General features: G+C 41.0%; 2 protein-coding genes across 2 annotated transcripts in view; both read left to right on the forward strand.

The window, feature by feature from the left end:
• The window catches only part of SETD7 (SET domain containing 7, histone lysine methyltransferase), a 1173783-nt gene that overhangs the window by 416550 nt on the left and 729626 nt on the right, over positions 1-27607 (forward strand). The window lies entirely within an intron of this gene.
• Positions 1-27607, forward strand: part of LOC122793510 — a 1396143-nt gene that overhangs the window by 323899 nt on the left and 1044637 nt on the right. Inside the window, exon 4 of the mRNA XM_044061631.1 lies at positions 26714-26863. Coding sequence (XP_043917566.1) covers positions 26714-26863 — 150 coding nt within the window. The remainder of the gene's footprint in view (positions 1-26713; positions 26864-27607) is intronic.

The following is a 27607-nucleotide window of genomic DNA, read 5'->3' on the forward strand; positions in this document are numbered from 1 at the left end:
ATACCCTCTACCACTCCACTGCCAGTTATCACCAAAGAACAGGTTGTCACTACGCTCTCTAAAGCTAAAAGCACAGCTTCAGTGGAGCCTGACAGTATACCAGGTTGCCGCTTAAACTTATCAGGCCCAGTAGGATCTCTGTTTAACCACAGCTTCTTGACTGGCTTCGTTCCAGTAGCGTTGAGGACAGCAAGTCATCCCTCTGCATAAAGGGGGATCATCCACTGACCTGGGAAATTACAGATCCATAAGTTTGACTAGCCTTATACATAAGGCTATGGAAAGAATAATCATGGACCTGATAAATCAAACACTGGACCTGACCCAATTCTGCTTTGTCAAGGGTAGGTCAAGCCTACTGAATCTGGTGGATTTGTTCGCGAAAGGCACTACGGCCGTGGATGAGGGTAAAACATTACATACTGCCTACCTCGACTTGGCCAAGGCATTTGACACAGTTCCGCACTCGGGTATTATAACAAAACTGGGCATAAATCCCTCCATCCATCACCAGATTGTCTGTTTTCTTTCCAAACGTAGAGAGAGAGTCTGGCACATCATGAAGGTATGTAGACAACTAAGCTATTACACCAGTATGCCTACATATTTCAGACTGACACATTATTTTGTCCATGGTGGGCAAGCAAGGGTAATCCATGACTAAGCAAACAGTCCCCATGTAGCTAGCCAGGTGAATCATTTTATAGTTCTGACAAGTTTTGAAAGTCTCTGAATGGTCCTACAGATCATCTGCCACCACTGCTGCTTTCTTCAAGATTGTTTTTGTCTAGATTAGTTGTGAGGCTGCTAATTGAGCAACCATTCACACCTTCTCCAAATCTAGTCTAGAAGTAGGGCAAGATAGGTCAATGCAGTATTTCTATCCGTATCTGTTCTTTTGTGTGTTGTTGTGTGTACATATGTAAAGTCGACGGTGCAGTGGTAGCATTGTCGCCTCACAGCAAGAGGTTCTCTGGTTTGATTCTCGGCTGGAGTGTCTTCTGTGTGGAGTCTGTATGTCCTGCCTGCATTCGTGTGGGTTTCCTCCAGGTGCTCCTCTTTCCTCCCATGTTACAAAGACACGCATCTGGAGTGTTTCTCCCTGGGCCTCCGCTGAAAATTGGCTTTGTTCCAAGTCGGACTTTCCCAGTTAACAAATGTTAAATAAATAAAAAGTAAATGCTTAGCTTTTTTTCTTGTGGTCTATCCATTTGATATATGTATGCCCCAGGCTGAACCTGAAAATGGTCAAAGTAGATCACTGTTTTACCTCAGTAAACAAATACAGGGCTAAACTTTCTACTTTGAATTCACTTCATAAACTCCTTGCAGCAGTGATTCTTTTGATGTCCATAGCACAATGAGTGGAGTGAAGTTACTAACCATAGTCACAGATCTTCAAATAGAAGGATTATTTCTGCAGGAGGAGCTGCTGTCCTCCTTCCCTCAGGATTCCTAGGGGATTCATCTTCCAGAATGATGTACATAGCTGACATTAAACCAGTGGAGAATTATCTAGCTTATGAGTTTTTTTCCTCCTTGAAAATTCCTCATTAAATCATGTAAGAGTGTGTCAGTGTGTGTTTTTTAAAATCATTTAATTCCTTCTGAGGATGGTTTTTTTTGGGGGGTGGGTGCAGGGGGGGATTCTATTGGAGATGGTAACAATTTGGTGAATCTTATCAATGTGAGGTCTTCAGTGTTTATAGTTAGATTTCCTTATGTTTCATTCCAGATTTGCAAATGGCCGTAAAACATAGAAGTGGTGCATTTGTTGGTGGCATATATTAGTTGTACATAAGTTGACCAAAATAGCAAGATGGATGGCTTATGCTATCTTTTACAGCTGGACTCCTCTTGATGGTCTTGGTTGTAGAAGGGTAACCATAGTCTTGGTATGGAAGGGTAACCGCACTCCACCATGGTGATATTCCAATGCTTAAAATTTAGCCAAGAGACTGACATCTACCTGCAAGCTTGATCCCATTGATTTTTAATTGCTTGTTAAAATGATCCTTCTGAGTGTACATCTATGGTTATGGTGAGTACTCTCACGCAACTGTTCTCTACTTTCCATTGACATTTTACTACCTTAGAATTAAAAGTAGGAGGGGTATGGGATAGTAAGTGCTAGGGGGTGTAAAACTTCTTTGTTTTTAGAGACATTGAGTAGTGCAGTGGAATCTTAATACTAGTTTTAATTTTTACCCAATGATTGGTCCAAATTATGTAGTAAGAGAAAATATACTAATATCTCTCTCTCATACCCTGTTTGTGAAAGTGTTATGTTCCATGCTTGCATATAAATTATTTATACTTTGCTTTCCATAGATGCTTTTTATTGGACAGCACATGTTAAACGGTAGGAGAAGCTGTGGTAGGATTAAGTAGCTAGTATAAGGCACTGCATATGTTTAAGGAAGCATTTTGTTTGTAATAGCATCATACAAAGCCTCCCAATGCTTCTAGTAAGTTGAATTCAGAGTCTGTGCTGTCTTTAGTTATGGCAGCAGTTTGGTATTTTTGGAATGTGTTAGGTGATAGTTTGGGAAACATCAAATCAGATAGTTTGTATCACATTCCATTCTCTACTAACATTAGCATGTGTTTTATTATCATAGTCGCATCAGGCCGGTGTTCATTTTTTGTTTTTTCTTTCTTTTTCCTATTTTTTAAGTCTCTCTCTCTCTAATGTTAATGTTTCTGGCTTAGATAGCTTCTTTTGACTACACTCACTGATGACCATCACCCAGATTTCATTACCATTATGAGCCCCTTTGTATTCATCTCCTCTTTCATTCTCTTACCTTTCCTTTGCTCCTGACTTTCACTCTTCCACATTTCTTTTATTACTTTCTCCAACACTATCTACCCTGTACTACTGCTACATTCTCCCTGAAGAACTTATGATGTTATGTGATCCTATCTCGCCTACATTCTTTACTCACGGGTTCGGAGCCGAGAATCTGCTCCGACTCGGCCAACTATTTCTCTAGCATGAAGTCTCTAATTAGCTAGGCTAACCCTGTATCCCAAGATGCACCTCGCCCTAGCCCCAGATCTCGTTTGCCGCTTGTAGAGGTCTCGCTTGGCTGTGGCTAAGTACCCTTTTCAGATACTTTTCTAGTATTTAGTAGTCAGTTGTATTGCAAAAGCTATTTTAATAGCTACTCTTCCTTTGTGACTCGTTCTTGTGAGTTTTTTGTGAGGAATTTGTGTGTTTGTGGTATCCCTCTGTGTCGCGGGCTAGGCCCGTTTAAGTTAGAAGACCTAGTCCTCTCCAGTGTTGTCCCCTGGTGTTTTTGTACTGGTCTTTGAGTTGTGGATAATAGTTAAACGTTTCTTGGAGGGAAAACAAAGTTACTTGGCGCTTAGTGTGTTTTTGGTTTTTCCCACCTTCCTCTTGTGTTGTCTCTGTCGGCTGAGTGTTGTGCGGTTGTTATCATGTCTAAAGAGCAGAAAGAACATAAACCCTCCGGTTTTAAGATGTGTACCAAATGTGGCTACAAAATGTCCATTACAGATGGGCATTCCATCTGTGTGTGTTGTCTGGGTGCTAGTCACCTACAAGAGTCCTGCAGTTTGTGCCACGTGTTTAGCCCTAGGGTAGTGCAGGAAAGAAAAAATAAACTGATTTTGAAGGGTCTGATTAAGCCTTCATTTGAGGAGGCCTTAGATTCTTCTTCATCCTCTAGTGCTAAATCTAAGCCTGCTAAGGCCAAGAAAAGATCTCCGGATCCGTCTGCCTCTTCAGAGCCTTCGGAGAAGGTTTCTAAAGTGGATACTTCCTTCTCGACTCCATTGTCCTCAGGGCCGCAGGAGAAAGTTTCGGTTATGGATACTACCCCCTCTGCTCCATTGCCCTCGGGGCCACAGGAGGTATCTGTTGTACTGGAGTCGACCTCGGCTCCGATATTATTGGAGCCTATTCGGAGCTGGTCACCCAGTGTCAGGCATGAGTCTCCAGGTAGGAGATCCCGATCTCCTATTTCTTCCAAATCCTCTAGGCTGTCTGATTTGGATGTGGATATGGTGGTCTAGAGGCTCCTGCAGTCGCCGGTGTTAGCAAAACTTTTTTTGGCTCTGACCCAGTCTGCTCCGGAGCCAGTCCCTGTCCTGGTACCGATGATTCCTCCTCCGAGCACCCATGTGTCGTCGGAGCCAGAGTGCCCCGCAGCGAGTGATGTCCTTGTGTCAGCTCCGATACCCCAGGTGAGTCTATCGGAGCCGGCGTCTGATCCAACCATGTCTGTTCCGTCCTCTGGTTTTGGTACTCTGATTTACTCAGTCGGACCCGAGGGGGATACCTCGGGACTCCTGTCGGTTCCGAGTCTCCCTCTCGGTGCATCGGCTCGGGGAATGTCTACTCCGGTCATGGTCTCGGAGATGGGTCGGTCCTCGGATTCGGGGGGACCTGCCTTCGAGACCATGAGGAGTGCACTGGCTAGATCGTCAGTCACATCACTTGGATCGGTCACTCTGTCCCCATACACCCTAGCTAGAGCCTCTGACGCCCCCTATCCGTGGATGGCAGAGCCCGAACGTCTGAGTATACCCCTTGTGCGGTCACCTACTTTCTGAGGACCCCTCGGTGTCTGTGCCTGAGGAGCCCCCCAGAAAGAAGTTGTGCAAGAGGAAGCACATAGACTCCCAAGACGAGTCCCTCACATCTGATACCGACCTCGAGGAGTCAGAGGGGTCCCCCAAGTTGTCCTCAGATGATGTCTCTCTCCGACATCCTGGAGATTTTGAGGCAGAGAGGTGACTGGCCTTCCAAGACCCCCTCTGAGGAGGAGTCTGTATTCCTCAAGGCCTTTGGAGCTCAACCCTCTGCCTCCTGGGTGTCTCCACCCTTCGAACTCTTGGATTTGATTTGTCGAAGGGTGTGGGAGAACTCTGATTCCATGGAACCGGTGCCCAGACGTCCAAATAAGTTCCTTTCTGCTCCTCCGGGGAAAGAGTTCCTGACCAAAGGGGTGTTGGTAGATGCCTTGGTGGTGGTGGTTCCGTATCTGGACGGCTGGCTTCTCACCGCTCCCACCAGGCATCTGCTCATTCAGGCCAGGGAGACTACCATAGCACTGTGTCAACAATTAGGAATTACTTTAAACTGGGAAAAGTCTACCTTGCTGCCCTCACAGCGTGTTGTCTTTATAGGCGCAGAGCTAGACTCTATTCAGGTGCGAGCCTTTCTGCCACAAGAGAGAATAAGAGTGCTGCAGTCTCAGATCCGCACACTGTTGCCCCTCAAAAGAGTTCAAGCCAGGTTAGCTCTCCAATTGTTGGGCTCCATGGCCGCCACCATCATGCTGGTGCCTCTGGCTAGGTTACATATGTGGATTCTGCAATGGCTCCTTTCCGCCCAATGGTCATTTCAGAAACTTCCTCTTTCCCACCTGATACTTCTCACGGAACGATGCAAACAGGACCTCTGCTGGTGGCTACGTTCTGCCAATTTGGACAAAGGGAGGAGCTTGATTCCTTTGTCTCCAGTGGCCACGGTGACCACGGACACCTCCCAGATGGGGTGAGGGGCATTATCTTGGCAGGACGGTCCAAGGCACGTGGCAAGATCACGAGGTACATCTGCACATCAATGTTCTGGAGATGAGAGCGGTGTTTCTAGCGTTGCGAGCACTCCAAGACTCTCTACCTCTGGGAACGATTGCGATTCACTCGGACAACATGTCCATAGTCTAGTACCTGAACAAGCAAGGGGGAACCAAGTCTTATCCCCTCTGCAGAGAGGCCATGCGAGTGTGGCATTGGGCAGCATCTTCTCAACGGTTATTAGTGGCAACGCACTTTCCAGGAAAGTCCAATGTGATAGCGGACAGGCTGAGCAGAGCTATTCTGATGCCTTACGAGTGGTCCCTGAACAACCGAGTGGCGGTTCAAATTTTCAACAGGTGGGGTCAGCCTTGCTGCAATCTCTTTGCCAGTCCCCTCAATGCCAAATGCAGCGAGTTCTTCACACTGATCCCCCCACAGGGGGAGTCACTTAGGGATGCTCTAGCCCACGATTGACCTCCCGGTCTGGTCTATGCTTTCCCTCCATTTCCTCTGTTACCAAGAGTGATTCAGAAAGCCATATCCTTGGGAAGCCGGATGATCCTTATTGCTCCACACTGGCCTCGACAAGTATGGTTCCCTTTTCTTCAGAAGTATGCAGTAGATGGTCCTTGGACTCTGGACCCAGTGCCAGACCTCCTGACTCTCATGTCAGGCCAGCTCCATCCATCACTGCGAACCCTCAGGCTGACAGCCTGGCTACTCCACTTCCGTCACTAGTTAGACAACATTCCTTTTCACCGGAGGTGGTTCACATCTTGTCCTCATCTCATAAGTCTTCTACCAGAAAAATTTATTCCAGCAAATGGAAGAGAGTCTCCATTTGGGCTCAGGCCCAAGGTTTGGACCCCTTCACAGCCCCAATTCCATCGGTTTTAGATTTTTTAGCCATGCTTTTCTGTCAGGGCTCTGCAACTGCTACCATTAAAGTGCAATTGGCTGCAATCTCCAATTTCCATACATCTTACGAACCCTCTCTTATGGGCCATAAACTCTGCAAGGCCTTCTTGAAAGGCGCTTGGCTACTTCGTCCTCCTGTGTCAGAGCCTGTCATGCCATGGGACCTAAACTTTGTGCTACAAGCCATCACTTCACCACCTTTTGAACCATCTGCCACCTGTGAACTGAAATTTTTATCTTGGAAAACGGCATTTCTGATGGCCATTACATCGGCCAGAAGAGTATCAGAACTTCAAGCTCTGTCCATTAATCCTCCGTATTTGACCTTTCATAAGAATAGAGTTTCACTGAGACTTAACCCATCCTTTCTTCCAAAGGTGTCATCCACTGTTAATCTCCATCAATCTATCGAGTTACCAGTGTTCTTTCCAAAATTTTCCAACAAAGCAGAGTTCTGGTTCCATCAGTTGGATGTGCACATGCAATTGAGGTTCTATTTACAAAGGACTAAACAGGTTAGGAAGTCTGATTAGCTGTTTGTGTCTTTTTCAGAGAACAGAGCAGGTTGTCCTGTTTCCAAGTGCACAATTTCTAAATGAATTAAAGATTCTATTTCCTTCATCTATTCGGCGGCAGGCAGAAGTTTACTTTTTCCTGTCAGAGCTCACTCTACCAGGGCAATGTCCACATCGATAGCTTTCCATGCCAGGCTCTCACTGGATGATATTTGTGCTGCGGCCACCTGGACCTCTCCTCACACCTTTATCACTCATTACAAGCTGGACGTGGCTTCTAGGGGCCAGGCTTCCTTTGGTTCCACTGTTCTCAGGAGTATCTTTCTATGAGCCTCCCAGGATAAGAGGTGCTGAGGTTGCTGTCCCGTGAGTAAAGAATGTAGGCGAGATAGGACCACATAATATCAGTTAGTTATGTACTCACCATAACGATCGATGTATGTGGTCCATCTCGCCTACATTCTTACGTACCCTCCCACCTGCCCCCTTCCTAGAGAATTTGGAGGAACATTGGCTCTGTGAACCCTTCAAGGTCAGTTGCCTTTTCTTTCTTGGCTAGAATTCCTTCCAGTGTTGGTTATGTATGGGTTATGATTGGTATGGTTGCAAACAAGATCTGGGGCTAGGGCGAGGTGCATCTTGGGATACCGGGTTAGCCCAGCCAATTAGAGACTTCATGCTAGAGAAATAGTTGGTAGAGTCGGAGCCGATTCTCTGCTCCGAACCCGTGAGTAAAGAATGTAGGTGAGATGGACCACATACATCGATCGTTATGGTGAGTACATAACTAACTGTTTTGAGAGTTGTGTATCTGCAGTTCAGTTCTAATTCCAGAAAACATGTTTAATCACTTTTTGGAGGTTTCTGTACCAATTGCTACCTAGTTGATCTAACTCACAAAATACTAGTGCTGTGGTTTGTAGTATTTGAGCAGGCTGCCTGAATTAACTTGAAAAAGTACAATACTCCCTTACCAAAATATCTTAAGGATGGAGAGGTTAAGCCCTTCAGAAGGTTTCAACAATTGACATTCTGTTTTATATATGTTAATTAGAACTGACCTTTGTCTGATCTGTAAGCCAGTGTCTAATCTGGTTCTGTTTGAAAGTCTGTATTTAATGAACTGTTGAAGAAACTGACACCAGTCTGGGGAATCCGGTATTAAAAATAATGGTGCTTTTCCGTTATCAGGGAAACACTTCTAATGACCGTTTGGATTCTTAGTATGCTGTTGCAGTGATCGCACAGCTGCTGCTGATGTGGCTATCACACACACTTATTTTCATGTGAGATTTGCCATCCTTATTTCCCGTGCCTTATTTTTCTGTTGTAGTAACAGTTCTGGTGCTTGGAAGACAAGCACATACATAAAGCTTTGACGTGTCTTCACTGCATTTTACGGCTTCTGAGTGAGGTTGATACTGCAGTTATGTTTATGATTTTTGCACCCCGACACAAAGACTAAAACAGCAAGATGACAGGATGTGGCTGACTTCATACGAGCATATTCTAAGAAGAGATAACCTAGTTAATGTCAGCTAACATAAATTATTTTGTAGTCATATGCTACAATAACACAGCACGGTAGTCTGCATTAAGCCAGGTTACATCCATTGTGAGAAGGGGCATCATGGTGGTTATTTACTTATGCTCACTAAGGCTTGGCAATGACAGTGAAAGAAAAGCTATCAATTGCTCCAGCTACAAATCAGTGAATGTCATCACTGCCGCCCTACCACATGGGTGACCGGTATTACAGTTCAGCTCCAAATCGGTAAATTTCATCACTGCCAGCCCAGCACATGAACATGTACAGCAACACAGTTTACAGGGAGAGGCTTTAGTTCAAGTTGTTGTAGCGCAGCTATGAAATATTTCATTACAGTTTCACGGAAAATAAATCCCCTACGTTTTTGGGAATTGGTCGCATTTCTTATCTTTTGATGTATCCGCTTGGTACGCAGGAAAGAAACACTTGCAATGTGATCGTTGAGCTCAAATACAGTGCCTTAGCATGTCTTTTAATTGGGTGTGTGTAAAATTTACAGAGCATCTGTTTTGAAATATTATGCAGTAAAATAATTTTATGTTCAGTACACAAAGACATGACAAGTAACTGGATTCAGAGCACAGTAACCTCATATAAAGGGTTGCCCCAATAATGGAAAAGTACCAGAATAATAAAGTAGCAATAGTAGAAAAATATTACCGCTCCATTACATAATGCCTCCAAAGGTTGTGGATTATATTCCACTTAGTCTGCAGACATGGGGTGTTGAGCCACCTGTTGCCCATGAGTGTCTGACCACACTTGAGATGTGTGAGACCTGTTGTCACTAAAATGCAAAGACATCAAAATTCAAGAACTGATGTTTGGCATGAGATTTTTGGAACAAACAAGAGATTCCCCTGCACGTCAGGAACTGCACGGCTTCAAAGTGAATATCTCCAAGTACAAAAAACAAGCCAGCAGCAAGCAGATAGTGTCAAAAGAACAGTTTAATAAAAACTGCCCCAACAGCCTAATGGCATCGAAAACATACCGGTTTCGGCAATGGTTAGAAACCTAGCCTTCTTCAGTGTAAAACAAGAAGCCATAATAGGAGTGCTGTATTTAAACAGATGAAACCATGCTGATTGGTTACAAAATCATAAGCATGTGCTGATACTCAAATATCATAAAATAACACATAGTTTTTGTGGCAATGAGTACATTCAAAAATAAATTCTAAACTACATCATGAGAGGGCTTAAGTACATACTTATCTAAATGGCTATCTTTTTCAATATTTAGATAACATATATATAGATTTTAATTTGCTAGATGTGAAACACCAATTGTACATAAGTCAATGTTGAACAAAATATGCAAATGTACAAAATGCATAATAAATCAGAATACATACTACAATATTGGCATAAGTTAATCCAATATATATATAAAAAATATATATATGTGTGTATTCTGAAAATAGGAATACCATATGTTCCACACAACATATAATATATATTCAATTTATAAACAATCATTTAACCCAGGGCTAAATAATGCTCCTAGTTTCGTGATCCATTTCTTTTCTTTAAGATTGAGTTTATTATGCCAACCACTCTTAATAGTTCTATCACCAATGATTTTATCGATAATAGTGAAATGAAATTTGGCAGTACTGTGTATTAGAGTGTGTTTATATAATGCATTAGTAGTTTTATGGCATCTAATGTCACTGAGGTGCTCTGAAATACGTAGTTTGACTGGTCTTGATGTCTGTCCTACATAAAATGAATGGCAAGTGCAACATGCCAAATAAACAGCCCAATCTGTGTTACAATTTGCAAAAAATCTAATGTCAAAAACAGTATTGCTATTCCTACTGGTAAACTCCTTAGTTTTCAACATATGCTTACAATTGACACAGTGGCCACATGGAAAAGAGCCAATAAGCCTGTCACCTAAAATTGTGGTTTGATATACTTGTGGTAAAGTGGACTCATGGTGATGTTTGTAATGATTGAAGTGACCAGCCAAATTCTTTCCTTTACGAAAGAAAAAAGGCACTTATCAGGAACAATGTTTTTAATCTTAACATCAGCCTCCAAAATGTTCCAGTTGTCCCTAATAATCTTAATAAAGTTGTTTGTATTTCTACCAAATGTTGTAGTGAGTCTGAGTATGTTTGTCTTGATATGTTTCTTTTTATATGTTAATAAATTCCGTCTTTGTAGACCCCTAGCATAATTCTGAGCCATGGTTACATATCCTGAACAATAGCCACGCTCAATGAATCTGTGATGCAAATCCTGAGCATGATTGACATAAGTAGTGTTCTCAGAACAATTCCGCCTGATCCTAATAAATTGCGATTTAGGGATGTTCTTTGCTATATGTTTTGGATGAAAGCTGGATGCGTGGAAGTGTATTGGGGGAATTTTCTATGGGTTTCAGTTGTCAAGGTGTTGTCATTATTCCTAGTTACCAAAACATCCAAAAATGTAATGGCTTCCCGATCATAAGTAATAGTAAATTGTATTCCCCATATATTATCATTCAGGTATTCCATAAATTCCTGAAGATATAAAATGTCCGATCTCCACACCATCCAGCAATCATCCAAATATCTGCGCCAGATATCTATTTCAGGCAAGAACAGATTATGAGTGTCATCATAAATCATAATCTGTTCAATATAAGCCATAAACAGATCAGCGTAAATTGGGGCAAAAGATGCCCCCCATAGCTGTACCTCTTCTGAAGATAACATTCCTGGTTGTAGAAAAAAACATTCTTAGTCAAAACATGCTCAGTTAGATTCAACAAGAGAGTATTGAAACCAGGTTGATATAATTTAGATTCATTGAGCCAAAATTCAATTGCGTCAAGTCCACCCCAATGTGGAATATTAGTGTAAAGTGAACTTACGTCCAAGGTACATAGTAACCATTCTTTATCCAATTGCATATCATTTACAATACTCAAAAATTGAGTGGTATCCTGTATTCGTGATCTTATATATGGTAGCAAAGGCTTTAAATGCATCGTTAGGAATTCAGAAAGAGGTTCTGTTATCGACCCCATGCCTGATACAATCGGCCTTCCAGGTGGATGTGAAAGATCCTTATGTATTTTGGGTAGAAAATAAATATATTGTCTGGTAGGATCAGTAATTGTTAACTGATAACGTGTTTTTTTGTCAATAATACCGTTTTCAACAGCAGAGTTCAAAAAGTCATCAATGTCCTTTTTGAAAACCAAAGATGGTCAGTTGCATTTTAGTATAATATTTGACGTCATTCAATTGTCTATGTGCTTCAATGTCATAAGCACACCAATCTAACACTACCACTGCCCCTCCTTTATCTGCGTTGATAATAACTAGTTCTTTATTGTTAACAAGTTCCTCTAGACAAGATTTTTCACCATCAGTGATGTTATTAGGCATAGGTCTCTCATGATTATGCTTAAAATGTAAAACTAAGTACACTTCTCAAAAAAGGTTGACAGCTGGATGCATAGGAGGAGTGAAATTAGTAGCATGATATTTGAAACCTTCCTGTTGTGAATGTGTAGTGTCCCCTTGTTCCTGAAAAAATAATTTTAAATTAATAAGCCTACAAAATGAAAATAGGTCATTAGTAAATGAATCCTCTGGAACAAAAAAACCGGGAATAAAGGATAAACCTTTATTAAGTAGAGATATCTGTTCATCTGATAAAATAGTGCTAGAAATATTACATACATTATTTATTTTTTGGTCAGTATCTCCAACAGATTCTGCAGACTGGTAACTTTTTCGGTGCTTCCTGCCCCCCCTCCTCCTCCTACCCCTGTATTCCCTAAAGGGGATACATAGTTTTTACGTTTGGGAGTGGGGGAATCCATGGTGGACTGTGTGTCAGTATCTGTACCAGACGAGGTCTCCAAATCAGTGGACTCTGTATTATTACTATGCCCTTTTAATATGGAACGTGGACGTTTCCTTTTAGATTTAGAGATTTGTTTCTTAGCAATCTGTCCTTCTTGGATCTCCAAAAGCTTCTTTTGGATTTATCATCAGATAAAGATGATATTGCAGCATTTGGCATTGGAAATGATACCACTGCCCCAGGAGACATAATCTCTTTAAAACCCGAACAGAAATGTGAACAACAATTTGCTGCACTTAACAAAAATATGAAGGCCTTGAGATCTAGTGTTTGGCACCACAAACTATTAAAAGCATATTTGGTTAAGGGCATTTGCCCTAGGGGTCTCAGAGTGAAAATACAGCCCTTGGTGGCAAATCCTGATGATAGTTTACTCTCGGAATGGAATCTTATACAACAAGAATGCTCGATGAAGTTTGTAAAAGCTTTATCTGAACATTATACTAGAATTATTGAGAGTGAAACTACCTTAGTTTTGAATTTGATTGAGGAATGCAATCATTACCAAAATGAAACTTTTTTCCAGGCTTTATTATCAAAACTGAGTACTGAACTGTTGAGTTTTGATACTATTTTAAAGGATAGAAAACTTAAAAAGTTTTCTCGTGACATTTCTGACTATGATAAGGGACAACCGTTTAAGACTGTCAGACATGTCCGATTCCAAGAAGGACAGATTGCTAAGAAACAAATCCCTAAATCTAAAAGGAAACGTCCACGTTCCATATTAAAAGGGCATAGTAATAATACAGAGTCCACTGATTTGGAGACCTCGTCTGGTACAGATACTGACACACAGTCCACCATGGATTCCCCACTCCCAAACGTAAAACTATGTATCCCTTTAGGGAATACAGGGGTAGGAGGAGGAGGGGGGCACACCGAAAAAGTTACCAGTCTGCAGAATCTGTTGGAGATACTGACCAAAAAATAAATAATGTATGTAATATTTCTAGCACTATTTTATCAGATGAACAGATATCTCTACTTAATAAAGGTTTATCCTTTATTCCCGTTTTTTTTGTTCCAGAGGATTCATTTACTAATGACCTATTTTCATTTTGTAGGCTTATTAATTTAAAATTATTTTTCAGGAACAAGGGGACACACATTCACAACAGGAAGGTTTCAAATATCATGCTTCTAATTTCACTCCTCCTATGCATCCAGCTGTCAACCTTTTTTTGAGAAGTGTACTTAGTGAGTTACATTTTAAGCATAATCATGAGAGACCTATGCCTAATAACATCACTGATGGTGAAAAATCTTGTCTAGAGGAACTTGTTAACAATAAAGAACTAGTTATTATCAACGCAGATAAAGGAGGGCAGTGGTAGTGTTAGATTGGTGTGCTTATGACATTGAAGCACATAGAATTGAATGACATCAAATATTATACTAAAATGCAACTGGACCCCACCTTGGTTTTCAAAAAGGACATTGATGACTTTTTGAACTCTGCTGTTGAAAATGGTATTATTGACAAAAAAACACGTTATCAGTTAACAGTTACTGATCCTACCAGACAATATATTTATTTTCTACCCAAAATACATAAGGATCTTTCACATCCACCTGGAAGGCCTGTATCAGGCATGGGTCGATAACAGAACCTCTTTCTGAATTCTAGCGATGCATTTAAAGCCTTTGCTACCATATATAAGATCGCGACAGATACCACTCAATTTTTGAGTATTGTAAATGATATGCAATTGGATAAAGAATGGTTACTATGTACCTTGGACGTAAGTTCACTTTACACTAATATTCCACATTGGGGTGGACTTGACGCAATTGAATTTTGGCTCAATGAATCTAAATTACATCAACCTGGTTTCAATACTCTCTTGTTGAATCTAACTGAGCATGTTTGACTAAGAATGTTTTTTCTACAACCAGGAATGTTATCTTCAGACAAGAGGTACAGCTATGGGGGGCATCTTTTGCCCCAATTTACGCTGATCTGTTTATGGCTTATATTGAACAGATTATGATTTATGATGACACTCATAATCTGTTCTTGCCTGAAATAGATATCTGGCATGGATATTTGGATGATTGCTGGATGGTGTGAGATCGGACATTTTATATCTTCAGGAATTTATGGAATACTGAATGATAATATATGGGAATACAATTTACTATTACTTATGATCGAAGCCATTACATTTTGGATGTTTTGGTAACTAGAATAATGACAACACCTTGACAACTGAAACCCTAGAAAATTCCCCCAATACAATACGTTCTCCACGCATCCAGCTTTCATCCAAAACATATAGCAAAGAACATCCCTAAATCGCAATTTATTAGATCAGGCGGTGTTCTGAGAACACTACTTATGTCAATCATGCTCAGGATTTGCATCACAGATTCATTGAGCGGGCTATTGTTCGGGAGATCTTGAGGGTAACGCAAGAAACATCGAAAGATGAGCAATGTCCACATCGATAGCTTTCCATGCCAGGCTCTCACTGGATGATATTTGTGCTGCGCCACCTGGACCTCTCCTCACACCTTTATCACTCATTACAAGCTGGACGTGGCTTCTAGGGCCAGGCTTCCTTGGTTCCACTGTTCTCAGGAGCATCTTTCTATGAGCCTCCCAGGATAAGAGGTGCTGAGGTTGCTGTCCGTGAGTAAAGAATGTGGCAGATAGACCACATAATATCAGTTAGTTATGTACTCACCATAACGATCGATGTATGTGGGTCCATCTCGCCTACATTCTTACGCACCTCCCACCTGCCCCTTCCTAGAGAATTTGGAGGAACATTGGCTCTGTGAACCCTTCAAGGTCAGTTGCCTTTTCTTTCTTGGCTAGAATTCCTTCCAGTGTTGGTTATGTATGGGTTATGATTGGTATGGTTGCAAACAAGATCTGGGGCTAGGGCGAGGTGCATCTTGGGATACCGGGTTAGCCCAGCCAATTAGAGACTTCATGCTAGAGAAATAGTTGGTAGAGTCGGAGCCGATTCTCTGCTCCGAACCCGTGAGTAAAGAATGTAGGTGAGATGGACCACATACATCGATCGTTATGGTGAGTACATAACTAACTGTTTTGAGAGTTGTGTATCTGCAGTTCAGTTCTAATTCCAGAAAACATGTTTAATCACTTTTTGGAGGTTTCTGTACCAATTGCTACCTAGCTGATCTAACTCACAAAATACTAGTGCTGTGGTTTGTAGTATTTGAGCAGGCTGCCTGAATTAACTTGAAAAAGTACAATACTCCCTTACCAAAATATCTTAAGGATGGAGAGGTTAAGCCCTTCAGAAGGTTTCAACAATTGACATTCTGTTTTATATATGTTAATTAGAACTGACCTTTGTCTGATCTGTAAGCCAGTGTCTAATCTGGTTCTGTTTGAAAGTCTGTATTTAATGAACTGTTGAAGAAACTGACACCAGTCTGGGGAATCCGGTATTAAAAATAATGGTGCTTTTCCGTTATCAGGGAAACACTTCTAATGACCGTTTGGATTCTTAGTATGCTGTTGCAGTGATCGCACAGCTGCTGCTGATGTGGCTATCACACACACTTATTTTCATGTGAGATTTGCCATCCTTATTTCCCGTGCCTTATTTTTCTGTTGTAGTAACAGTTCTGGTGCTTGGAAGACAAGCACATACATAAACCTTTGACGTGTCTTCACTGCATTTTACGGCTTCTGAGTGAGGTTGATACTGCAGTTATGTTTACGATTTTTGCACCCCGACACAAAGACTAAAACAGCAAGATGACAGGATGTGGCTGACTTCATACGAGCATATTCTAAGAAGAGATAACCTAGTTAATGTCAGCTAACATAAATTATTTTGTAGTCATATGCTACAATAACACAGCACGGTAGTCTGCATTAAGCCAGGTTACATCCATTGTGAGAAGGGGCATCATGGTGGTTATTTACTTATGCTCACTAAGGCTTGGCAATGACAGTGAAAGAAAAGCTATCAATTGCTCCAGCTACAAATCAGTGAATGTCATCACTGCCGCCCTACCACATGGGTGACCGGTATTACAGTTCAGCTCCAAATCGGTAAATTTCATCACTGCCAGCCCAGCACATGAACATGTACAGCAACACAGTTTACAGGGAGAGGCTTTAGTTCAAGTTGTTGTAGCGCAGCTATGAAATATTTCATTACAGTTTCACGGAAAATAAATCCCCTACGTTTTTGGGAATTGGTCGCATTTCTTATCTTTTGATGTATCCGCTTGGTACGCAGGAAAGAAACACTTGCAATGTGATCGTTGAGCTCAAATACAGTGCCTTAGCATGTCTTTTAATTGGGTGTGTGTAAAATTTACAGAGCATCTGTTTTGAAATATTATGCAGTAAAATAATTTTATGTTCAGTACACAAAGACATGACAAGTAACTGGATTCAGAGCACAGTAACCTCATATAAAGGGTTGCCCCAATAATGGAAAAGTACCAGAATAATAAAGTAGCAATAGTAGAAAAATATTACCGCTCCATTACATAATGCCTCCAAAGGTTGTGGATTATATTCCACTTAGTCTGCAGACATGGGGTGTTGAGCCACCTGTTGCCCATGAGTGTCTGACCACACTTGAGATGTGTGAGACCTGTTGTCACTAAAATGCAAAGACATCAAAATTCAAGAACTGATGTTTGGCATGAGATTTTTGGCACACAGTTCATTAGTGCTGAATAGCTCTATTATTTCAGAGTTACACTTTTCAGCTGCACCCTGCCATCACTAGTAGCTGTTTATAAATTTAGAGATTTCTCACCTTAATCCCAAAGTTGATGGTGCCTTATGTTTCCCAAATGTTAGTCACCCATGTATGTGCATGTGCAAGAACCATGCTACAAAGATTAATTTGAGAGGTTTGAGGCAATAGAAGCCAGTAACACTATGAAGCTAGTTTTCAGCCAGTGCCACATTTGACCATCCAGTGCTGCTGCTGTGTATTACAATGGCATAAAATGTTATCTTGTGTAAGACTGCAGCTGATGTTAATCATGGAAAGATTAGTACTGAGGTAATGATGTAATAGAAGTGGACCATCTTCCTCCGCTTGTTGAAATTAGCACCTAAAACTTTTGCAAGCCTCCTAACTGCTTCTCTTTTCCCATAATTCTGGATATGGAAGAACCCCTCTCCAAATCTCATTTCAGATTACTGAAATTTTTTTTTTTAATTTTGTTTTTTTATTGCTTTTACTCTCTTGAACATTTCCTCTCTCAATTAATGCGAGTACTTTTCTATTTTGTTACCTTTATTCTGTTTTTCAACATTTGTTAGTGTCTTAAGCTAGACTGATTTAATCAGTGCATTCCCAGTAAATTGGATTCTTAGGAAGCTTTGCTGTTCAGAGTTAAACTATGTGCAACTTTTACAAGTTTTTAACCCAATTTATGCAGTGCCTGAATAACACTTGGGATCTGTAATGCAGTGTTCAGTACTTGTGAACTCTGTGGATTTCTCTCTCGTCAAGTAACATAGGTTCATAAATTGTAAGCATGTGGTCCCGGAGACCATTGTGGAATATAGCATAATTTCCCAATTATACTGCAGTGGTGGTGCTGTGGTAGCGTTGTCGCCTCACAGACGTCCTGTTCGATTCTCAGCTAGAGCGTCTTCTGTGTGGAGACATGCGTGAATGGGCGTACCTTTGTTGAAGGTTATGCGTTAGGGCCGGCAACACGGCACGTAAAAATCTACTGCCAATCATTAACAGACCGGAGTTCCACTGTGGCGACCCCTAACCGGGAAAAGCCGAAAGACACAACAACCGGAACATTGTTTAGTTAAGTAACTTGCCAAGAGTTGCACAGTAGAGAAATGGAGGCTGACTGGAATTAAACTCTGGCCCTACAGTTCATTACCACCTCACAGCCTTTACTCCTCTGCATGATCTGTCACTGTTATCTGAACATATAATTGCCCTTCTGGGCTGCATGCTAATCACAGTCATTCATTCTGGTTCAATTTCTTGTTAATTTTAGAGCAGACCAAAGGTTTTTTCATATCTGATTTTCTTTTAACAAATATCTACTTAACCTTATTAAATGTATAGATGTTACTGTTGTATTACTTGCAGTGGGGCTCCTTGAATTCTGTCTGTGTGGGGGGGACTTTATTTGTTAGGCTTTTGTCACCAGCCTAATTCTGGTTTTGGTGTCACTTGTGGTCATGTCTCAGTCTACTTCTCCAGGCACTGTGGAGCTATTTGTAGTTCTGTTTAGTATGGTTCTTAGACTCTTTTGCTAAGGTTTAAGAACACATTGAAGGCCTTTTCCTCTTTAGAAATATCTGTGTAGCGTTAAATCTGTAGAGGTTGATATTTATCTGTACGTGACTTCTTTCTGATTGTATTAGTTTCTGAGTAAAATGAAACTAGTTCACTGTTGGATTCCCTCACCAGCCTAGTTCTGGCTTTAGAGTTTGTTGTGGTCATGTTTTTGTTTACTTTTCAAGAAACAAAATTTATAGATGATTATACTAGCCTGTGTGTTTACAAAGGGTCTATATTATATATTCGAAGTTTCAAAACTTCGAGCCTCATATATTCGACATATGAGCGAAGTTTGAAACTTCAAAAATATAATAAAAAATGAAAAAAAAAACTTAATGCTCTGAGCAGGGGGGGCAAGCCCCCCCTGCACTCCCCACACACACACCTACTTAAATATACCAACTCAGATTGCTTTTAACCTTTGAACTTTTCAAATTCGATCATGTGGTGTCAACCATATGACATTCGAACTTTGAAAAGTTTGAATAATTAATAGGGACCCTTTACAAATCTAACACTTCTGGGATACTTTTATCATTGTGAGGAGTTAATGGAAAGTTTGTACTCTCTAAACCGAAAACAAAAATGAAACCGTCTCGTGTAAAGGAACCAGGCAGCCGAAATAATTCCAAAAATGTTTAATGAAACTGAACACGTTCGCCTAGTCACAGCAAGGCGTCTTCAGAGTTAAAGTAGTGGTGCAAATCCATTTAACCCTCCCTGTTAGGGACATCACAACAGCTACCAAATCAATCAAAATAGAGCATGTCACTTCATGAATATTTGAATAAACATGAAACATCACAACAGCTACCCATCAAAATAGAACATGTAACATCATGAATATTTAAATAAACACAAAACCAGAATTAAATACCTGCAAAAATGTAAAATATTAAAAGCCTGTCTAAAAAAGAGTAAACTACTTAAAATACACTTGCATGGAGTTTTAAAACTGCATAAATAGAGATGTGCTGTTTTTAATCCAGATTTTTAAAGTGGTATTTAGTCTTAACTGCCAAAGAACTTTTTTGTATTGTGAAAGGCTTTTAAGATCACCACCCCTCTCGTATGATATCCTGTCCACCACAAAAAACAAATTTGTTTTGAAATTAAGACATGTCAACCATTCTTCATAGCCAGACTAACACTTTGGTTTTATGTTACTACAATAGGACATGAGACTTCTTAACCACCCTGGTATTAATTGTTAGAGAAAAGAATGCTACATATGGTTTCCAGGGTCCCTCTGCCACATTGGTCAGAAAGTATTTTCTCATTTGTTTTTGCTTCAGTCCTTGAGGGATTGCTGCAGTCCCAGTACTAAGGTGGTCAGTTAAATTCCCACAAACTCGGATTTTAGTTCATTGCCTACACCAATTGTTGCTATTCTTGTAGTCCTATTACCTTGAGTCTCAAGTGTTTTATATATATATATATATATATATATATATATATATATATATATATATATATATATATATATATATATAAATTTCACTTAAATAGATATCCTTCAAGACATATCTCCTGTCCTACTGCAGTCTGACGTCATAATTTGGCCTTAATTCCCTTGTTTAAGAGGACTCACTGTGTAAGGCTCTTCAAGTCTGGGATCACACACAGTACCCTTCCTGGTTCTTCTCCCTCAGGAATTTAAACTTCATTTTCTCTGAAGCATCTCTCTTATCGGAGACAAGGTTCTAGGTGGTATGGTCTGAAATATACTTTTCTTTGGGAGTTCCACCCTGTAATTTTGACTAGAGATGTCTCATTTCTGGGTTGTGCTTCAGTCCTCTTACCTCATTATTCCTTAGCTTGATTTCTAGAGGGGTGCTGTATCCCAAGCAATTTGTTACTTTTTTTTCTGTGATAGCTTCCTCTCTGTTCTGATTCTGCAACACAGCCCTTACAGTGCTTAGAGTCTCATCTTTCAGTACCATCTGTAAGATCTTGGGCTTTTCTTTTTCAGTAATTTAGGCAAGTGGTTCCTTCCTTTCCCCCCCCATGCTTTCCTTATCTGAGGTGCTCATTATTTGGGTTTTGGATCCAGTGGAAGGCTCCTATTTTCCCAGTTTTGAGGCAAGGCCACCTTATTGGGCATTTAAATCTGGTTCCCTTTTGAATTCTGTCTGCCTTGTTTATTGCTGAGTTTCCATGCCACATTCAGGGACAGGATGTACCTTTTAACCATTTAATTTTCTTTGGTTAATAAGAGTTTGAACTGCATCCAGTATCTGCCTTGCTTTCATCTTATCTGTGACGATAGTTTTTGTATAACTGATATTCCTCTGAAGTCTACCCCCCCCCCCCCCCCCCCCCCCTGCCAAGCTGATGCTGTCTGTCTTACTCTGGGAGGTATTATTATTAGTATTGTTGATGCATTTTGGTCTTTGAGTTTACTGGATACTACTTTATTTTTGGCAGCCTCTGTTGCTGACATTGTACCTTGCCTTACTTTAGGCCCACTCGTCCTGGGGAATCAACACTATATTGCTTTTGAACTTCTTTCTCTCTCCCATCTATTCCCAGAATGCTAACATTTATCCAGTAGTGTATTAGTATTAATATCTGTTTTCTTTGTGATACATTTATGGATGCGATGGCTCTAGTTCAGTTCCTTCTGGAGGTAATATTTTGTCTGCACCAAGTTGTTTTTATAGTATGGTCTGTTTGCATAGCTGCACCTTGTTCACTAATGGTATTCATGTAATTGTGTTGTGTGTAGACAGCTCATACTGGTGTCTAATTATTTCTATACAATTGTGCTGTTACTGGTGGATAGAATCACATTAGACAACCTCGACAGAGTGCTGCTCGCTATATTTTTATCTGCGACTGCATAACTGTCTTGAGGTTTCTTCTAACAGATGTTTTTCCAATTGGCTCAGTATCTGCATATACTAGTAGTTGGTTCAAGACATACATTTTCCTGCATACAGTAGCTATTTGCTCAGTTTGTTTTTTGTCATCTTTATAATATATCTTTACCATCAAAGTACTTACTCCTCTCTGTACTCTTCTTTTCTAGACCTAACACCACTCTTAAGTATTCAACTGTGGTACCACCTTTATCATTCTTATAAGAAAAGCACAGTCCGGGTCTGAACTGTCTGCAAACAGCTAAAGTTAACTTTGAGTATGTGTCTACCTATTTGAGCCAATATTCATTTTCCCCTGGAGAGCACTCTGCTGTGGCTTGTAAGCAGTCACCTCACCCCCCCCACACACACACACACACACATCTTCCACTTTCTCTCTTATTCTTTTCTGTTAGCAAATAGTATCCATAACTGATCAATACTGTGTGTTTGTTAATTTAAACTGAGACCACAGTAGCCTACTGATACAAGGTTATCCTGTTTTTCCACCTGAGAAATGGTTAAATGACTTACAGTTTCAGAGCAGTCCTTGGTCAATTGTGATTTTCTTAAACACAAACTTGTCTTTGCTTTGGCTCATTAGCAGCAGTACAAAGAACGGCCTGCTCACATCCTTGTTCTCTCCCCCTTCCCTGTTTATTACCTTAAGACAATCCCAAAGTTAATAAATATTACCTGTGGCAGGCACCATTTTTAAAACTACAACCACCCTTGTCACTATCATATGTTCATTTATCAGTTAACTCTGTTACCTGATTGTTTCCAGCCCCCTCATAAGAGCAACTAACAGGGTCTCTACCCACTTCGCTCCCCACCCTGCCCCCTATTCCCTCCTGCCCCAAGTGGTCCCACCTTTATTACCCTCACAAACCCCTCCCATCTTTCCAATAGCCAACCACAGCATTAACCCAACACTACATCCTCCATCTTCCCACTACTATCACACCTCAACTAACATGTACAAGCATACCTTACCTATGCTCACTGCATGCACTCTCCTTACATATCTTACATCCTACCAAAGCTCCATCATTCCCCCACTCAACCACTACCACTGTACTACTACTCACACCACCACTCATGTCTCACCCTCACTCAGCTCCCCTCCCACCAACTCAAGAACCATCCCTATGCACCCTCCACATATTCTACCAACTTTATTACTCAAGCATAAAGCATCCCCACAACTTAACTTAGTAACCCTCCCACCATACTATTACCCACAGAGCACAATCATAAAGTTCCCTTATAAACAAACACATTCAAAAACTGAGAACTAATAACCTCATGCATATCAAAACTAGCCCTAAGTGGAGACATCCACCCCAACCCTGGCCCTACCATTTCCAACCCCTATCCTCATAATCAGACTAGAAACCACAACTTCTCCCATATTACAGCCAATAGAAAGTCAAGTGACTTCCTTCTACTAAGCCTAAATATTAGAAGTATATCCAACAAAGTCCATGAACTCCATGCCACTATAGACTTGTACTCCCCAGATATAGTTATCCTGACAGAAACCTGACTAAAACCTCACATTACCAGTGAGCAAATACTCTCTACAGGTTATGGCATACTAAGAGTAGACTGGCTAAACAAAAAAGGAGGCGGTGTAGCTATAATATTTAAACAGCATCTAAACATCCAGATCTTAAAATCATCAGCTTCACAAATAGGCAATGAAGAAATAATATATACCAACCTCAAAATAAACCAAAACAAAACCATCAACATAATTGGATGCTACTTCCCACCTGGCCAAAACATCTCTCCACTAGAAAACCTCCTCAGCTGGTCTACCCACCATCTCCCCCAAGAAACTATCATTTTAGGTGATTTCAATATTGACTGGTAATCCTGTTCTGGCAACCATCCAGCCCATCATGTAAACCTTCGTGGCTTCACCCAACTAGTCCATTCGCCAACCAGGATAAATAAAATCTCCAGCAAGTACACTACCCTGGATTGGATAGTAGTCAGTAAGAGCCCCCAGTCATATATAACAGGCTGCTTATCAGATAGCCTCAGTGATCACTCCCCAACATCCCTACTCAAAAAATACCTATACCAAGCTAAACCTGTCATCTACCATCAAATACGTAAAAAACTAAACTTTAACCCACTCACATTCATCTCATCCCTTAAAGAATGTAACTGGCATCCTCTAAAGTACCTCAGTCTTGATGATGCAGTTGAATTTTTTAATACTACCTTCCTGAGCATCCTTAAGTACCATGCCCCCATAAGACTTTCCAGAATCAAAGCACAACCCTCCCCATGGCTACAGAAATCCACCAAGTCAGAAATGAAAAACAAGGATAAAGCCTGGGAGCACTGGCGCAAAACCAAAACCCCTTCAACTAGACAGAAATTCCTAGAACTATGCAATAGTCAAAAAGATAATAAAACAGGACAAATTACAATACTACCAGTCTGCCCTAGACTCCTCCCAACACAGCCCCAAACAATTCTGGTCCTCCATAAACTCCATCCTCCACCCAGGTAAAGTCAGTACCCCTCCTCCTAACATCCCTCACTCCTCAGAAAATATTGCTACCTCATTCAACACACACTTCACACAAACCATAATCTCACTAGCTAAACAACACAACCCCCCTCCCCTCCAACCCACACCTTCAACTAGTAATCTCCCCACTGCCTTCTTTTTTTTCTCCTGTACCTACCTCCAGCATAAAAAAACTCTTAACTAAACTTAAGCCCACCAAATTAGCAGCAGACAACCTCCCAAGTGAATACCTACAAATCGCAGCTGATGCTCTGGCCTACCCAGTATCCATCTTGATTAACCAATCTCTGTCAGAAAGTTACGTTCCCACACTGTGGAAAGTATCACATATAATTCCCCTCCACAAAGGCGGACCCCCCACAGAACTAACCAATTACCGCCCCATAGCTATTCTCTCCACTCTCCAAAATACTAGAGAGATGCATACACTCTCAGATCTCAGACTACCTCCTTACTAACAACCTCCTTTCCAATACTCAGCATGGTTTCCGACCAAACCATAGCACCACAACTGCCTTACTCTCCTTTACTTGCACGATCCTTCAGCATAAAAACAATGGCTATCTCTCCTCTGCTACTTTCCTAGACCTATCTAAAGCATTTGACATGGTCCCACATAAACAAATTATCTCTGTCCTCAATAACTTATCCTTCTCACAATCAGTCACCAACTGGTTTCAGAGTTACCTGTCTGACCGCCAACAATCCGTTGTATGGCAGAATGACATATCTCCCCATCTACCTGTCTCCATAGGGGTTCCCCAAGAATCCATCCTTGGACCCCTACTCTTCTCTGTTTTCACCAATAATCTAGCCTCTGCCACCAAACATGGCACACTCGTACAATACGCAGATGACTCAACCATCATCTGCTCAGCCCAGTCCCTACCCAAACTGCAAAAAGTCACACAGGAAGCCTTTTCCTCTGTTGAAACTTGGTTATCCGATGCCCAATTAATACTCAACCCAAACAAAACTAAACTACTCCTCTTCCAACCCACCAAACATACTCAGAACAACTCTCACTGTAACATCACAGCAAAAGACAACACCACTATATGCCCAACTGAACACACCAAATTAATAGGAGTGGAAATAGACAAACTAAAATTTGAAATTCACATATCCATGACCATAAAAAAAGTCCACAAAAAACTAGGAGCATTATACAGAAATATCTCACCAAAGCAGCAAAGATTTCAATAGCAAATTCCCACCTTATCTCCACCCTACTTTATGCCTCTCCAGTATATACCAACCTAAGGCAATGCGATCTAAACAAGCTAGAGACTTGCTACAACAAAATCGCCAAATTCGCCACAGGGGCATCTTACCGTAGTCACCACTGTCTCTCACTTGCTGAACTGGGTTGGCTTGAACTCCCTCACCTCCTTCAATGGTATCAACTCTCACTCGCCCACAAACTAGTAAACCATCCACTAAATGTCCCATCCCTCCAGAATCTACTCCAACCTTATCGCTCCACCAGACCACTAAGATCCAGCAACAAAAATCACTTGCAGATCACTAAAGCCAATAACTCTGTTGGTGAAGCACTATTCTCTTGCACCATAGCCAAATTATGTAACTCCCTCCCACCCACAATTACCTCCATACCATCATGCACCCACTTCAAAACATCACTAAAAGCGCACCTTAAAACATGCTGGCTATGCCCTTGCAACTCCCACTCTAATATCACCCACCCCATCCAACCACTACCTTTCTTTCCACTCCACTAACTACCTTGATTATAGCAAGCTCAGATGCTCATAAGCCTAGTACTTGTTATACAGCAGGAACTTCTTATTGTAACATTTGTTGATGTCTGTTATGTACTTCACAGATAAAGATTCTAGTTGTCTACTGATGTACTATGTTCTTCATCTGTAAATATGTTGTAAGTAATTGCTATGTAAATTGTTAATCACTATGTAATCCAATGTAACTACTGTCTGTTTATTTTAACTGTGGAGCTTTTCTCCCCGGGCCTCCGCTGAAAATGGACCTATGTCCAGTCGGACACTCCCGGTCAACAAATATAAATAAATTAAATAAATAAGACAACTCTTGCAGTGATCCACCCAGCATATTATGCTTGGTCCTCTGCCCTACAGCTAGAGGAAGAGAAACCATACCTATCCCATACTAAAGATTTGTACTTAACATGATATGTGTAAGACTAGGTTTCTCTTCCTTTACAATGCCACTCATCTTTTCCCTTGCATTTTTGGTAGGGAATTGGAAGTTGCTGCATAGAGCTTTTGTCTCCTACTTGGCTTCTCTTCTTATGCTTCACCATGCATAACAGAACTGAAGAAGGGTATTTCCATGCACAAGAATTGTGGGGAAAAAAGGAATTGGGTGGCCTGAGTAAGATACAAGGTGTGCGAACACCGTCCTGTCAGCCTTGCATCCTACAGGTAGAGAAAGGTGTACATGGTCCTACACATCTGGTATGGTAAGCACAAGTGAGCCTTCCAATCTTCAAAAAAGTACAAACAAAAATTAAATTGGAAATAATCTGCTGTGCTTCAGTCATTACAGAAATGCAACATTTTTGTCTAAAGCTAAATTAAATAAACATGCAGGAGTTCTTACTGTATCAACACTTTCTTTTTACAGCACCACTACATCCTTGGCAAAATGGTTGAAGGAGCCAACATAGTAATATTACTTGCATCCTTCTGCAGTCTCTCTCTTGATTTGATCATTGCTTACATTGGTTGCAGAAGTCTTCCAAACTGTACATGCTACGACAGTGTCAATGGAATGGTAAGTAAAATGATGTATGATTAGTAGTACTACATAGTAAGTAGACTATTGTGGTATGATATAATATCAAGAACAATCCTAGATGACTTCAGTAGTTAGGTTAGTCTTGTACTAGAGGATGTCTGTAGACCTGATCCAAACATTTTGTGTTGTAACATTCCAGAACCACAAACGCATTCATCCTCACCTGAGCTTGCCCTTTCTTTTTTGCTGCTGGCATTGCTTGGATCGTATTTTCTGTCATAGGTGAAGATTCTGTACTTGCTTGTCCAGCAAACATTTTAAATGCCCATTTGGCCATCGGATCATAAGCCAAATCCCACAGTAGTAATCCCTTTATTGTCTCATGAGGGTGCACATTGTTAGCTGCTTGCAGTTATCAGCATTTTAAAACTGCCTTTCATAAGTACTTTCAGAAGAAGCCTTTAGCTTTCTTAGCCACACTAAAGATGGCAGTCTTTGAGCTTCTCATGCAGGAATCATCAGGAATGCCACCTGAGCACAAGTTTAGTCACTAGTTGGAGATCACAACATGAACCAACCTTCTGTCAGGTAAGTCCGCGGTTAAGCCAGCCTCTTGGCTATGCAGAGTCTGAGATGATCCTTCATTAGTGTGAGGACTTGAGGCCATGCCAGCCTGCCGCTTTTTAGGAAGAAAAAGGAAATGGGGGATACATGTCTGTGGTTAGGGGTTGTGCAGTGGGGTGCCAGCTGCACTCATTCCTTGGATTGTTGGTGGTGCTT

Source organism: Protopterus annectens, chromosome 2.part0 (assembly GCF_019279795.1).
Source record: "Protopterus annectens isolate FY-2018-M chromosome 2.part0, PAN1.0, whole genome shotgun sequence".
In the NCBI taxonomy this organism is placed as follows: Eukaryota; Metazoa; Chordata; order Ceratodontiformes; family Protopteridae; genus Protopterus; species Protopterus annectens.